This window comes from Nerophis ophidion, linkage group LG20 (assembly GCF_033978795.1).
Source record: "Nerophis ophidion isolate RoL-2023_Sa linkage group LG20, RoL_Noph_v1.0, whole genome shotgun sequence".
Lineage (NCBI taxonomy): Eukaryota > Metazoa > Chordata > Actinopteri > Syngnathiformes > Syngnathidae > Nerophis > Nerophis ophidion.
Genome location: NC_084630.1, coordinates 10,190,497 through 10,206,183, shown reverse-complemented (window position 1 = coordinate 10,206,183; position 15,687 = coordinate 10,190,497). Strand labels below are relative to the sequence as shown.

Below are 15,687 nucleotides of genomic sequence, written 5' to 3'. Positions count from 1 at the left end.
CGGGGTTGAGGTCAGGGGGAGGGATAGCGGGGGGTGTATATTGTAGCGTCCAGGAAGAGTTAGTGCTGCAAGGGTTTCTGGGTATTTTTTCTGTTGTGTTACGGTGCGGATGTTCTCCCGAAATGTGTTTGTCATTCTTGTTTGGTGTGGGTTCACAGTGTGGCGCATATTTGTAACAGTGTTAAAGTTGTTTATACGGCCACCCTCAGTGTGACCTGTATGGCTGTTGACCAAGTATGCGTTGCATTCACTTGTGTGTGTGAAAAGCCGTAGATATTATGGGATTGGTCTGCCACGCAAAGGCCGTGCCTTCAAGGTTCATTGGTGCTCTGTACTTTTCCCTACGTCCGTGTACCGCTTCGTACAGCAGCGTTTTAAAAAGTCACAAATTTTACTTTTTGAAACCGATAACTTTGAAACATATAATTTCCGATTTTACAATTTAATAGCATTTATCGGCCGATAATATTGGCAGTCCAATTTTATCTCTACTAATTACCACTCCATTTCAAATTAAACACAGCATATGTTTTTTTTATAAGGCTCGTGTTTTTCATACCTGTCATCGTTCAGTTGACCAAGCCTTTTCCAACATTCCACACTACGAAACAATAAAAGTGTGCATTGTGATTCTTGTTGATATCGTATCGGCCAATACTCAGGGCTCCAAAATCAGTATTGTGTCGGAAGTGTAGTTGTATCGGTAAACCCCTAGTAGATGGAAATGAAGTGGATGCTGATGCGCGAATGAGACACCTTGCTGTGTTTAAGGTTGTGTAGCAGTGTTTCCTTCCCTCATATTGTGCATCAAAACAAGCATAACAGTGAACTAAACAGTTCGGTGGTCAATTAGAATTCGGAGTCCTTACGGGCGGTGTTCTTCTGCAACTTGTGGAGGGCCCTCAGGAGCCCACGGTAGCCCTCGTAGCTTTTATCATTCTGGGTGTACAACAGGATCTTCTTGGCATCATTAAAGAGTCGGGAGATTCTGGAAACACACCCAAGCCCAGTGAGATATACACTAATAGTCGAATTCTTAATAAATATATTATTGAGTAAAGGGTCTGTTTGCAATCTTTACATAGCTGCCTTGAGGGTGCAAAAGTTTCAAAGTGTTGTTAGCATTAGTCTTGCCCTCTTCCTGCTTTTAGCACGTAATAACGTAAACCAGGGGTGCCCACACTTTTTCTGCAGGCGAGCTACTTTTCAATTGACCAACTCGAGGGGATCTACCTCATTTATATATATCATTTATATGTATTTATTTATGAAAGAGCCATTTTTGTAAACAAGTTAAATGTGTTCAATGATAATACAAGCATGTGTAACACATATAGATGTCTTTCTTTCACAAAGACAAGAATATAAGTTGGTGTATTACCTGATTCTGATGACTTGCATTGATTGGAATCAGACAGTAATGATGATAACACCCACATTTTCAAATGGAGAAAAAAAGTTGTCCTTTCTGTACAATACCACATGAAAGTGGTTGGTTTTTGGCATCTAATTCATCCAGCTTCCATACACTTTACAAGAAAAACATTGGCGGCAAATTCCGTAGCTTGCTTGATTGACATTCACGGCACCCGAGGGTCTTGTGAGATGACGCTGGCTGCTGCCAGTTCATTATTATGAAAAAATGACAGAGAGGAAGGCGAGAAACACTTTTTATTTCAACAGACTTTCGCGCCGTCCCTTCCGTCAAAACTCTAAAGGCCGACTGCACATTTCCTATCTTCACAATAAAAGCCCTGCTTCATGCTGCCTGCGCTAACAAAATAAGAGTCTCGGAAAGCTGGCGTGCACAAGTGATGTGCACGCCAGCTTTCTGAGGGATCGCTTGTGCACGCCAGTTTTCCGAGACTCTGTATTTAGTTAGCGCAGGCAGCATGAAGCAGGGCTTTTATTGTGAAGATAGGAAATGTGCAGTCGGCCTTTAGAGTTTTGACGGAAGGTACGGCGCGAGAGTCTGTTGAAATAAAAAGTGTTTCTCGCCTTCCTCTCGGTCATATTTTCATAATAATGATCTTGCAGCAGCCAGCGTCATCTCACAAGACCCTCCGGTACCGTGAACGTCATTTAAGTGACGTCTTGGCGAAGATTGATGATCACTAATTTTTAGGTCTATTTTTTTTAAAAGCCTGGCTGGAGATCGACTGACACACCCCCCGCGGTCGACTGGTAGCTCGCGATCGACGTAATGGGCACCCCTGACGTAAACTATGCCTACAGAACAGCACACATGCGAATTGGCTTTGTGTGTTGTCAGTTGATGGTAGCGATTTGGCAGAGTTTAGCTGCTAATGTTAGCTATAGTTCAGTGGTTCTTAACCTTTTTTCAGTGATGTACCGCCTGTGAACATTTTTTTTAATTCAAGTACCCCCTAATCAGAGCAAAGCATTTTTGGTTGAAAAAAGGAGATAAAGAAGTAAAATACAGCACTATGTCATCAGTTTCTGATTTATTAAATTGTATAACGGTGCAATATTGCTGATTTGTAGTGGTATTTTTTAACTATTTGGAAAAAAAAAAAAAAAAAAGTAAAAACTTGTTGAAAAATAAACAAGTGATTCAATTATAAATAAAGATTTCTACACATAGAAGTAATCATCAACTTAAAGTGCCCTCTTTGGGGATTGTAAAGGAGATCCATCTGGATTCATGAACTTAATTCTAAACATTTCTTCACAAAAAAAGAAATCTTTAACATCAATATTTATGGAACATGTCCACAGAAAATCTAGCTGGCAACAATGAATATTGCATTTCTTTTCACAGTTTATGAACTTATATACTGAGGTAAAGTCTTAAGTTCATTGTGTTCTTCATTGTGTTTTTGAAACTGCACATTTTTTTCCTCAGAGTTTTTTCACTAACTTGAAGTGTTTTGACAACACGATTATTTCTGAAATGTACATTTTCAGAATGTGCTTGTTGTATTTTGGCAAAAAAAAAACCCAAAACGATCTGAAGTTGTTGTAGTTGTATTTTTAAGTTATTATGCCATGATTTTAACCTTCTGGCCCACATGCATTTTCTTCAATGCTGCCGCTGAGCTAAAATTAGTTCGGAACCCCTGATTTAAACATACATTCATATTTTGTTGAAGTATTATTCAATAAATATATTTATAAAGGATTGTTGAATTGTTGCTATTTTTAGAATATTTAAAAAAAATCTCACGTACCCCTTGGCATACCTTCAGGTACCCCCATTTGAGAACCACAGCTATAGTTGAATAATTTTATCGTTAAAATGTCAGACAGACATTTTTTTGTTAATTTAACGAATTTGAGTAATAACCTGTGATAATTATCAACATTAATCCAAATTAAAAAGTGTGATTAATTTGATTAAAACATTTTTACCATTAGGCAGCGCAAATTTGTTGGTTTAAAAAATTTAACTGTGCGCAAGTTGCAAACAGACCATGTAATTAATCAATAAATCCATTAATTATCAATTTGTAATTGAAATTGAAACAATACACAAAAATGCCACAGCAATGTATTAAAAAACAAAGCATTTACAAAGATACATCTAAATATGTTAACCCGAAAATATTAGAAGTTTCAGGATGAAGCAGAGCAAGCAGTAACATATTGTTAAATAATGATCTCATTCCTCTTTTTACATGAAAATAGAGTGTTGATTTGGTTTTATACACACAAAACAATGATCAAGGTACTGCATAAATGTAAAAGAAGGTTATATTTCTCACTCACATCGAATCGTTAAAGTTGCCCACAACCCCGGGGCTCTCTCCAGGGGTTGGGTTCCGGAAGCAGGGGTTGTTGGCATTACAGATGATTCCTTGTACCCAAGGCAGGGTGCCCGCTGAAGGCAAGGCCTTGTTAGGGAAATGGCCTGTGAAGTTGGGCATAAAACGCCATGATTAGTTTTTTGGGTATGAATTTCATCAAGAAGGGTAAGACGTGGAAAAAATAATTTAATCATTCCTATAGCAAAAGCCATTCTGCTCTTGTTCCAACCTAAATCTCAAATATATTGTTGACACTGTTTGCAATACATCTTCACAACAGGAAACAAATGTATATTGCCTTTTCTCTTTCACTGCACATTTTAATGCAAAATGACAAATTTAAAAATGAATAAATGTTTTTGCTGAACTGGAATCCATTCAAATCAATGAATTGCTTTTGTAGGAATATTTATACTCTGCAGACTCTGCAGCATCGCGTGGACATCGGGGGCGGTACCTCTGGATTGGCAGACCGGGGTGGTGGTTCCTCTCTTTAAGAAGGGGGACCGGAGGGTGTGTTCCAACTATCGTGGGATCACACTCCTCAGCCTTCCCGGTAAGGTTTATTCAGGTGTACTGGAGAGGAGGCTACGCCGGATAGTCGAACCTCGGATTCAGGAGGAACAGTGTGGTTTTCGTCCTGGTCGTGGAACTGTGGACCAGCTCTATACTCTCGGCAGGGTTCTTGAGGGTGCATGGGAGTTTGCCCAACCAGTCTACATGTGCTTTGTGGACTTGGAGAAGGCATTCGACCGTGTCCCTCGGGAAGTCCTGTGGGGAGTGCTCAGCGAGTATGGGGTATCGGACTGTCTTATTGTGGCGGTCCGTTCCCTGTATGATCAGTGCCAGAGCTTGGTCCACATTGCCGGCAGTAAGTCGAACACGTTTCCAGTGAGAGTTGGACTCCGCCAAGGCTGTCCTTTGTCACCGATTCTGTTCATAACTTTTATGGACAGAATTTCTAGGCGCAGTCAAGGCGTTGAGGGGTTCCGGTTTGGTGACCGCAGGATTAGGTCTCTGCTTTTTGCAGATGATGTGGTCCTGATGGCTTCATCTGACCGGGATCTTCAGCTCTCGCTGGATCGGTTTGCAGCCGAGTGTGAAGCGACCGGAATGAGAATCAGCACCTCCAAGTCCAAGTCCATGGTTCTCGCCCGGAAAAGGGTGGAATGCCATCTCCGGGTTGGGGAGGAGACCCTGCCCCAAGTGGAGGAGTTCAAGTACCTAGGAGTCTTGTTCACGAGTGGGGGAAGAGTGGATCGTGAGATCGACAGGCGGATCGGTGCGGCGTCTTCAGTAATGCGGACGTTGTACCGATCCGTTGTGGTGAAGAAGGAGCTGAGCCGGAAGGCAAAGCTCTCAATTTACCGGTCGATCTACGTTCCCATCCTCACCTATGGTCATGAGCTTTGGGTCATGACCGAAAGGATAAGATCACGGGTACAAGCGACCGAAATGAGTTTCCTCCGCCGTGTGGCGGGGCTCTCCCTTAGAGATAGGGTGAGAAGCTCTGCAGTCCGGGAGGAACTCAAAGTAAAGCCGCTGCTCCTCCACATCGAGAGGAGCCAGATGAGGTGGTTCGGGCATCTGGTCAGGATGCCACCCGAACGCCTCCCTAGGGAGGTGTTTAGGGCACGTCCAACCGGTAGGAGGCCACGGGGAAGACCCAGGACACGTTGGGAAGACTATGTCTCCCGGCTGGCCTGGGAACGCCTCGGGATCCCCCGGGAAGAGCTATACGAAGTGGCTGGGAAAAGGGAAGTCAGGGTTTCCCTGCTAAGGTTGTTGCCCCCGCGACCCGACCTCGGCTAAGCGGAAGAAGATGGATGGATGGATGGATGGATATTTATACAAAAAAGTCTGACTGTTTTATCTCACATATGTGGCCTTGACTTTACAATTGAAAGGACATTTATCAGCTAACTTTATTGCTGCTGCAATCTACTGAGGTAGCTACCATCTTACACTTTTTCTTCAGTAATACATCTCCGATGTAACTTGGATCCCATGAGTAAAATTGCAGTTTGATTTTAACTATATAACATCCATTTATCAAAAAGCCATACAAATCTGAAAGTTGTAAGTCCATTGAGTCGGGATGCGGCTTAAGCTGTAAAACGAGTTCAGTTGTTTGCATTTTCCTAAACATCTCACCACCTGTCCCAGTAGTCCAAGCAAATATTGACAAATCCAAAAGATCCCCTTGTGATAACATGCAAAGAATGACTCACATGTTGTTTTTTTCCAAGAAAATGTGCAAACTATCGGTATTTCTCAACTTTATACACAGAAAACTCTTACAAGAAATAGTAAACATTGCATATACTGTACAGAATTTGCATCCTCAGAAATAAAAAACCTTTAAATGTCTGATTGAATCGACTGTAAAATATTGTTTTGTATGACACCAAGTGTCATACACATTGCTCTGATTGCATATTAAATAAAACTGGTTAAAGTACATTAAGCACGACATTTTTTTACCTGTTGCTACTCACTAAAATAACATTTTACAATAAAATATATTATCCATCCATCCATCCAACCATTTTCTACCGTTTGTCCCTCTCGAGATTGCAGGGGTGGCTGGAGCCTATCTCAACTGCATTCGGGCGGAAGGCAGGGTACACCTGACTTATTGTATATATATATATATATATATATATATATTCTTACACATTTGTTTTACACTTTATACCAACTATAATTTAACTTAAATTTCTTTGAAAAATATATTTTAAAAATGAGTTAACAAGCCCAAAAATATTTCCCGTCCAGGTAATTCCCTCTTTGAATTTTTATAAGAATAAATAAGTATCTGGGGTTTAACTCAGTCCTGCTACACTGACACATTATTGCCTCTCTAAAAAAATTGTTTAACAAGTCACGTGGGCCACAGGACATTGCATCATTCAGAACCATGGCAGGCCATAGGAAATCCAAAAGTACCGGTAAGTTCACTCAGGTATGTATGTATGTATATATATATATATATATATATATATATATATACACGCACACACATATATACATATATAATATACATACATATATACACATATATATATACATATATCTATTATATATACAGTATATGTATATATATATATATATACAGTATACTGTAAATATATATATACATACATACATATATATATATATATGTATATATATATATATACATATACACACACACAAAAAAACACATACATACATACAGAAAAATATCTGTGAACTTAAATTTGATATACGTACATATTGTGTATACATACATTTATACATATACATATATACACATATATATCAAATTATGTTTGAAGTTATTTTTTTATTTCTAAAATACAATTATTTCTTCAATCACTGTAATGTGCTTTGTGTCACGTATCATTATCATACATGACACTGGTCCCCAACCACCGGGCCGTGGCTCAATTGGTACCGGGCTGCAGAATAATTTTTTAATTAAATTGGATTTTTTTAAATTATTTTTTTTATTTTCATGTTTTAATTTTTTTTTTTTTTAATTAAATCAACATAAAAAACACAAGAAACACTTACAATAAGTTTTTTTAACCTCCATTTTTCATGACAAAAGCATCCCTTTTTCATGACAAAGAAAAAAAATAAAAATACCCCCATCCCCCACCGGACCGCGGGACAAATTATCAAGCCTTGACCTGTCCGCAGCTACAAAAAGTTTGGGGACCACTGATACATGACATGTAGTTATGTCATGTATTTGCTAATTTTATGTTAAAACTTACTCCTCTTACTCAAATGAGTCATCTTCGGCTTAGAAAACTTGTCAAAAAATGAAATAAAGTTGCCTGTGATAGACTAACACACATTTTAGTAGGGTATCTTGCGTAATACCAGATTTATTGTTGAAAATTACCGAAAGTTCTGTTGAGAGAGGTATAGTACAACAGGCTGGTGGCACCGATTTGATGGAGTGGCCCATATACCAAAGAGGTAATGTAATATTCAACTTTTAGTAACTGATGCATTTACAGTGATTGCAATATGTACTAAATGTTGAGCAAGGATGTATCCTGGGGTCACCAACGCGGTGCCCGCGGGCACCAGGTAGCCCGTAAGGACCAGATGAGTCGCCGCTGGCCTGTTCTAAAAATAGCTCAAATAGCAGCACTTACCAGTGAACAGCCTCTATTTTTTTCAATTTTATTTATTTACTATTAAGCTGGTCTCACTGTGCTCGACATTTTTAATTCTAAAAGAGACAAAACTCAAATAGAATTTGAAAATCAAAGAAAATATTTTAAAGAGTTAGTCTTCACTTGTTTAAATAAATTCATTAATTTTTTCACTTTGCTTCTTATAACTTTCAGAAAGACAATTTTAGAGAAAAAATACAACCTTAAAAATGATTTTAGGATTTTTAAACACAAAAACCTTTTTACCTTTTATATTCTTTCCTCTTCTTTCCTGACAATTTAAATCAATGTTCAAGTATTTTTTTTTTATTGTAAAGAATATTAAATACATTTTAATTTAATTCTTCATTTTAGCTTCTGTTTTTTTCGAGGAAGAATATTTGTGAAATATTTCTTCAAACTTATTATGATTAAAATTCAAAAAAACTATTCTGGCAAATCTAGAAAATCTGTAAAATCAAATGTAAATCTTATTTCAAAGTTTTTTGAATTTCTTTTAAAATTTTTGTTCTGGAAAATCTAGAAGAAATTATGATTCGTCTTTGTTAGAAGTATAGCTTGGTCCAATTTGTTATATATTATACCAAAGTGCAGATTGGGTTTTAACCTATTTAAAACATGTCATGAAAAGTCTAAAATTAATCTTAATCAGGAAAAATGACTAACGATGTTCCATAAATTCTTTTTTTAATTTTTTCAAAAAGATTCGAATCAGCTAGTTTTTGTCTTCTTTTTTTTCGGTTGAATTTTAAAGAGTCGAAATTGAAGATAAACTATGTTTCAAAATTTAATTTTAATTTTTTTCCCGCTTTTCTTCTCTTTTAAACCGTTCAATTAGGTGTTTTTTTCATCATTTATTCTCTGAAAAAAAAACTTCCGTAAAGGAAAAAAAATGTACGACGGAATGACAGACAGAAATACCCATTTATATATATATATATATATATATATATATATATATATATATATATATATATATATATGTCTTGATTGGATTATCCAGAGAATAGTGCTCGATACCGTGGTAGAGCGCAATATGCAGGTGTGGGAAAAATCATAAGACTACTTCATCTCTACAGAACTGTTTCATGAGGGGTTCCCTCAATCATCAGGAGATTTTATCTCTGGTACTATCTGGTACTACACTGGTACTATCTCCTGATGATTGAGGGAACCCCTCATGAAACAGTTCTGTAGAGATGAAGTAGTCTTGTGATTTTTCCCACACCTACATATATATATATATATATATATATATATATATATATATATATATATATATATATATATATATATATATATTAAAGGTAAATTGAGCAAATTGGCTATTTCTGGCAATGTATTTAAGTGTGTATCAAACTTGTAGCCCTTCGCATTAATCAGTACCCAAGAAGTAGCTCTTGGTTTCCAGAAGGTTGGTGACCCCTGATGTAATCACTATCAAATATGATTTTATTGTTGTTTATTTCTTACATTCGTGCTGCTCGTAGGGTGGATAGTGTATCCGAACTGAGATGAGGATGAAGAAGATGAAGAGAGGCCAGATTATCTCAATCAGCAGCTGAATCTGAGACAAGAAACAAACAAAAAAGACAAATTAGTTTCAACCTCTCACTGTAGATAAGAAATTCACAGAACTGTCATTGCTATGTATTTTTTTCATTTAGAATCTGGTCAACTTAAATGCTGTAGACACAAAAAACCAGGGTATGTATGCGAGCAGAGGGGTCTGTCAAGAGTAAACCCAGCATGAGACTAAGTGGTACAGAATAAGGGAAGACAGCCAGGGAAGTCTGCTGGGTTTACAAGACACTGCTGCCCATCTGTTCCATATGGCTTTTCTAAGTCTGAACCAGCATGGCAGACAAGCACTGAACACGGCGGTGGGGGCAGAACAAAGACCTTCTTTCTGACAGCCACACTGTATCTCTTTGTTGGAATCAACTGGACTGAATAACGAGGCAGCAACTGTGCCACCGCCGTCACTTCGGGGACGGTTCCTTCTTGATGGAAGGATAATGGCTGACATTGTATGCAAATGAAACCTCTTGTTTAAACACAGGGTGGGCTCTGTGCTTCGGCCCACAGCTGAATTTGATTGAGATAGCTGTGAGTGGACGACAGGTTGCTCAAGATGTTGACTGGACAATGGAGACCATGTAATTGTCATGTCACATTGTCCAATGACTCATAACATATCTGCGGATTATTTTATCGGTGCAATCTTTATGGGTTGCGTAGCTCGATAACACATTTTGCTGGACGATATGCTGACCTACAAATTTTTTGCCAATAAACACTATTATTGACAACAAATTCACCACTGACGTAATGATAACACATAAAAATATTTTACTTATATAAGTATATATAACATATAATGCTTTTCAAATGCAATAAACACGTATTTTGCATATATTTTAACATTGTAATTGGAATGTAAACTTTTAGATTTCCAAGTTAAACTAAAAAAAATAATAATAAAAATAAATACACCTTATTTTTTGGACTGTAAGTCGCAGTTTTTTTCATCGTTTGGCCAGGGCTGCGACTTATGTGTGAAATTATGAACACATTACCGTAAAATATCAAATTCTATTATTTAGCTCATTCACGTAAGAGACTAGACGTATAAGATTTCATGGGATTTAGTGATTAGGAGTGACAGATTGTTTGGTAAACATATAGCATGTTTTATATGTTATAGTTATTTGAATGACTCTTACCATAATATGTTACGTTAACATACCAGGGACCTTCTCAGTTGGTTATTTATGCCTCATATAAGGTACACTTATTCAGCCTGTTGTTCACTATTTTTTATTTATTTTAAATTGCCTTTCAAATGTCTATTCTTGGTGTTGGGTTTTATCAAATAAATTTCCCCCAAAAATGTGACTTATACCCCAGTGCGACTTATATATGTTTTCTTTCCTTCTTTATTATGCACCTCGGCAGGTGCGTCTTATACTCCGGAGCGATTTATACTCCGAAAAATAGGGTAGTTTCCGCACGGCCAATGAATGAGAGCGCAAATGAGAGCGGTGGTGCGTGAATGCTGTGATTGGCATGGCAGCAAACAGCAGATGTTTGTATATTGTACAGTATTTTGTATACTGTTTTGTATATTGTGCAGTATTTTGTATACTGTTTTGTATATTGTGCAGTATTTTGTATTGTGTTTTGTATATTGTACAGGATTGCTTATTATGTTTATTGGATAGTAGTGTTTATTTAAATTCTTATTTTTCTTTTCTTTATTACCTATTGTTCAATTTATTTTTATCCCGTATTTGTCCTTATTTATTTATTTATTTTTTTCCCTATGTCATGAAAAAGGGACGTTTTTGTCATGAAAAAGGGAGGTTTTTGTGGTTGGTGCACTAATTGTGAGTGTATATTGTGTTTTTTATGTCGATTTAATAAAAAAAAAAAAATTAATATATATATATATATATATATATATATATATATATATTAATATATATATATTTTTTTTTAAATAAAAATTAATTTAAAAAAAATTCTGCGGCCCGGTACCAATCGGGCCACGGCCCGGTACCGGGCTGCAGTCCGGTGGTTGGGGACCACTGCACTAAATGGTAACACCCGAATACGTTTTTCAACTTGTTTAAGTCGGGGTCCACGTTAATCAATTCATTTTACTAATAGAGTAATCAACCGATTTGCTTGTTCAATTGATCAACTAACACATTTAATAGCCTCAATGTGTATTTTAGGGAAAAGAGTTGAAATAAACCATTTTTGTACTTGCAATTATTTTCATTTTTTTAAATAAATACACGTCATCAACATTAAAATTTCACTTTAAAGATGTGTGCAATATCAAAAAATAAATAAATATAAAGTAGAATAGAATAGAATGGACTTTATTGTCTAAATAAATTGCACAATAGGTAATAAAGAAAAGAAAAATAAGAATGATAATAAACACACTACTATCCAATAAAAATAATAAGCAATCCTGTACAATATACAAAACACTATACAAAATATAGTACAATATACAAATATCCGCTGTTCGCTGCCACGCCAATCACGGCACCCATGCACCACCGCTCTCATTCATTGGCCGTGCGGAAACTACCGTATTTTTCGGAGTATAAGTCGCTCCGGAGTAAAAGTCGCACCTGCCGAAAATGCATAATAAAGAAGGAAAAAAACATATATAAGTCGCACTGCTGTATAAGTCGATTTTTTGGGGAAATTTATTTGATAAAACCCAACACCAAGAATAGACATTTGAAAAGCAGTTTAAAATAAATAAAGAATAGTGAACAACAGGCTGAATAAGTGTACCTTATATGAGGCATAAATAACCAACTGAGAAGGTGCCTGGTATGTTAACCTAACATATTATGGTAAGAGTCATTCAAATAACTATAACATATAGAACATGCTATATGTTTACCAAACAATCTGTCACTCCTGATTGCTAAATCCCATGAAATCTTGTACGTCTAGTCTCTTACGTGAATGAGCTAAATAATATTATTTGGTATTTTACGGTAATGTGTTCATAATTTCACACATAAGTCGCTCCTAAGTATAAGTCGCACCAAACTATGAAAAAAAACTGCGACCTATAGTCCGAAAAATACGGTATGTTCTAGGGCTGGGTCTCATCAGGTACCTCGCAGTACGATAATATCACGATATTTTGCCCACGATACAACGATTATGCGATAATCGATGTATTGAAAGAAATTTCATCCAGGATACATCATGATTTCAGTGTCACTGAAGAAATTCAAAATTTATTGACTGCACTGAATCCACTTCACCAAAATATATTTGCAAATTAAAATTATTAAAAAAACAAAATGAATGCAAAAAATATGCATTTCAGTGCTACTGAACTTCTATGTAATCATGGACACATCAGAGCTTAACAATTAAAATCAAATTGTTTTATGAAAACTGGCACTTCACTGTATATAAAAAACAAACATTTTAGTCAGTGCATTACATTATCAACAACTGGGTGGTCTTATGAAAACCTGAGAACACATTTTAACTTGCACTTACTTGCTTTCGTCTCTGCATACAACGCAGGGTTAGCTTTTTCAGTGAAGTATTTTTGACGGGGTATGTCATATCTTGGTTCCAGTGTATGTAGCATTCGGCGGAAACCTTCGTCTTCAACGATACTATATGGTCTAAGATCTTTACAAATAAAGCAAGCAATGGACTTTGAAATGCTCGCAGCCCTGGGGGATGCAGAAGGGAGCTTTGCTTTAAATACGGTGTTGATTGTAGGCTGGCTAACAGAAACGTTAGCATTAGCGTCGCTACTCGTCCTTTCCTCCGTGGCAAGCTCAGGATGATGGCGGACAAGATGGCTGTGCATGTTCGGTGTGTTGCCCGTGTACTTGACCTTCGCGAGACAGTTCTTGCAGATTGCGAACTCTTTATCAAGTGTTGTTCCGTTGTCTGTATAGTAAAAGCCGAAGTGGGCGCCATTTCCTCCATCTGCTGCTGCTTCTTCTTCTTCTTCTTTCCTTTAAAAGAGTACTCTAGAGTACTCTAGAGTACTCTGCGCTAGACTCACTCTTACTCATGCTGAGTGCCATAATGTGGAGGCTCGAAGTAGTGACTCCATAAATCAAACAGGTTTTTGTGGGCGAATCTGTTTAAAACGGCTGTATGTTTATGTTTATAAATATCGATATTTGACGCCCGTGTATCGATAACGTGCCGCAAGAGGATATATCGCGATATATCGTAGTATCGATGTTTTGGCACACCCCTAGTATGTTCGTGTATTTAAAGTTCCGGAAACTCCATGCGGTCTGGTTACACTCATTAAATGATTAATTGACGTAACAGAATCCAAATGTAAGCTTTTCTCTAATCGAATTGATCATTTCAATCCTTATTGCGCGTCCCTTTTCTTTTTGTTTGTTTAATTATTCATGATAATTCAAAGTTACTGACCTTCCAATTACAAGGGTATAAAACACCAAAGCAAAATTTAAAGTTTATCTGCGTTATAATAATTATATATTGTGATAACAAACTAGTGCTTGAAGGGGAACATTATCAGCAGACCTATGTAAGCGTCAATATATACCTTGATGGTGCAGAAAAAAGACCATCTATTTTTTTAACCGATTTCCGAACTCTAAATGGGTGAATTTTGGCGAATTAAACGCCTTTCTGTTTATCGTGCTGTAGGCGATGACGTCAGAATGTGACGTCGCCGAGGTAACACACCCACCATTTTCATTTTCAACACATTACAAACACCGGCTCTCAGCTCTGTTATTTTCCGTTTTTTTTGACTATTTTTTGGAACCTTGGAGACATCATGCCTCGACGGTGTGTTGTCGGAGGGTGTAACAACACTAACAGGGAGTGATTCAAGTTGCACCACTGGCCCGAAGATGCGAAAGTGTCTTCCGCCAGACCCCCATTGAATGTGCCAGAGTGTCTCCACATTTTACTGGCGATGCTAAAGCAGACATGGCACAGAGATGTATGAATAACCTGCAAATGCATTTGCAACAATAGTCAACGAAATCACAAAGGTGAGTTTTGTTGATGTTGACTGCCAGCTAATCGATGCTAACATGCTACGCTAATCGATGCTAACATACTATTTACCGGCGGTGCTGAAGCAGACATGGTACAGAGATGTATGGATAACCTGCAGATGCATTTGCAACTATATTACATTTCCTTCCACCCACATTTAATGCGAAACAAACACTTACCAATCGACGGATTTAAGTTGCTCCAGTGTCAAAAGACGCGAAAGTCCTGATCGTTTGGTCCGCACATTTTACCGGCGATGCTAACGCAGCTATTCGGCCATGCTATGGCTATGAATAGCGTCAATAGCTATTCGCTCAATAGCTTCAGTTTCTTCTGCAATATTTTCATACTCCAACCATCTGTTGAATCGCTTAAGTCGCTGAAATCCGAGTTTGAATCCGAGCTAATGTCACTATATCTTGCTGTGGTATTCCCATTGTTTGTTTACATTGGCAGCACTGTATGACGTCACAGGGAAATGGCCAGTGTCTTCGCAGAGAGCCGAAAATAAGGCACTTTAAAGCTTTATTTAGGGATATTCCGAGACGGGTAAAATTTGGAAAAAAAATTTAAAAAATACAACAAGCCACTGGGAACTGATTTTTATTGTTTTTAACCCTTTTGAAATTGTGATAATGTTCCCCTTTAAATTGGTCTATGTGTAATGCTGACAGAAATATAATTTATTGGCATTCTTTTTGGGAAAATAAATTGTCTTTGGTAAAGCGTATGTAAAGTTAAGTGTGTAAATTCTACAACAATTGCAAAAAAAAAGCACATTCATCCGACTTACAGTCTGTCGTCTTCGGTACGTGAAGTTTTTCCAAAGAAGTAAGCCCAGTTGAGTGGAGACCGCCATGACGCCGTCTTCCCAAACTCACCGAGCACGCTCCAGTTCCTCACTGCAAAGCCACAAAAACAAGCAAGAGTTGGCGGTATGAAGCTTAAAACTGGAGCGAAAACAATTCAGTAACCCGATAAATCAGTAGAAGTCATTCAGAACGGAATAATTAAATACAAAAAAGGCTCGCTGGGGAAAATACAATGTTGTGAAAAAGACGAGACGACATATTCACCTATCAAATTTGACCCCAGAAAGCCCAGACAGTTGCGCGTGCGAGACAGAACTCGAGTGAAGCAAGCAGCCGAGCACGGCAAAATTTGAACATCTTTCAAGTCCACGGCGT

General features: G+C 37.4%; 1 protein-coding gene across 1 annotated transcript in view; it reads right to left on the bottom strand.

The window, feature by feature from the left end:
* The window catches only part of LOC133538706 (phospholipid-transporting ATPase ABCA1-like), a 114,451-nt gene that overhangs the window by 89,480 nt on the left and 9,284 nt on the right, over window positions 1-15,687 (bottom strand). Inside the window, exons 2-5 of the mRNA XM_061880420.1 lie at window positions 15,294-15,402; window positions 9,416-9,509; window positions 3,730-3,871; window positions 870-988 (exon numbers count right to left, since the gene is read on the bottom strand). Of these exons, the coding sequence (XP_061736404.1) occupies window positions 870-988; window positions 3,730-3,871; window positions 9,416-9,509; window positions 15,294-15,359 (421 nt within the window). The 5' untranslated portion in view covers window positions 15,360-15,402. The remainder of the gene's footprint in view (window positions 1-869; window positions 989-3,729; window positions 3,872-9,415; window positions 9,510-15,293; window positions 15,403-15,687) is intronic.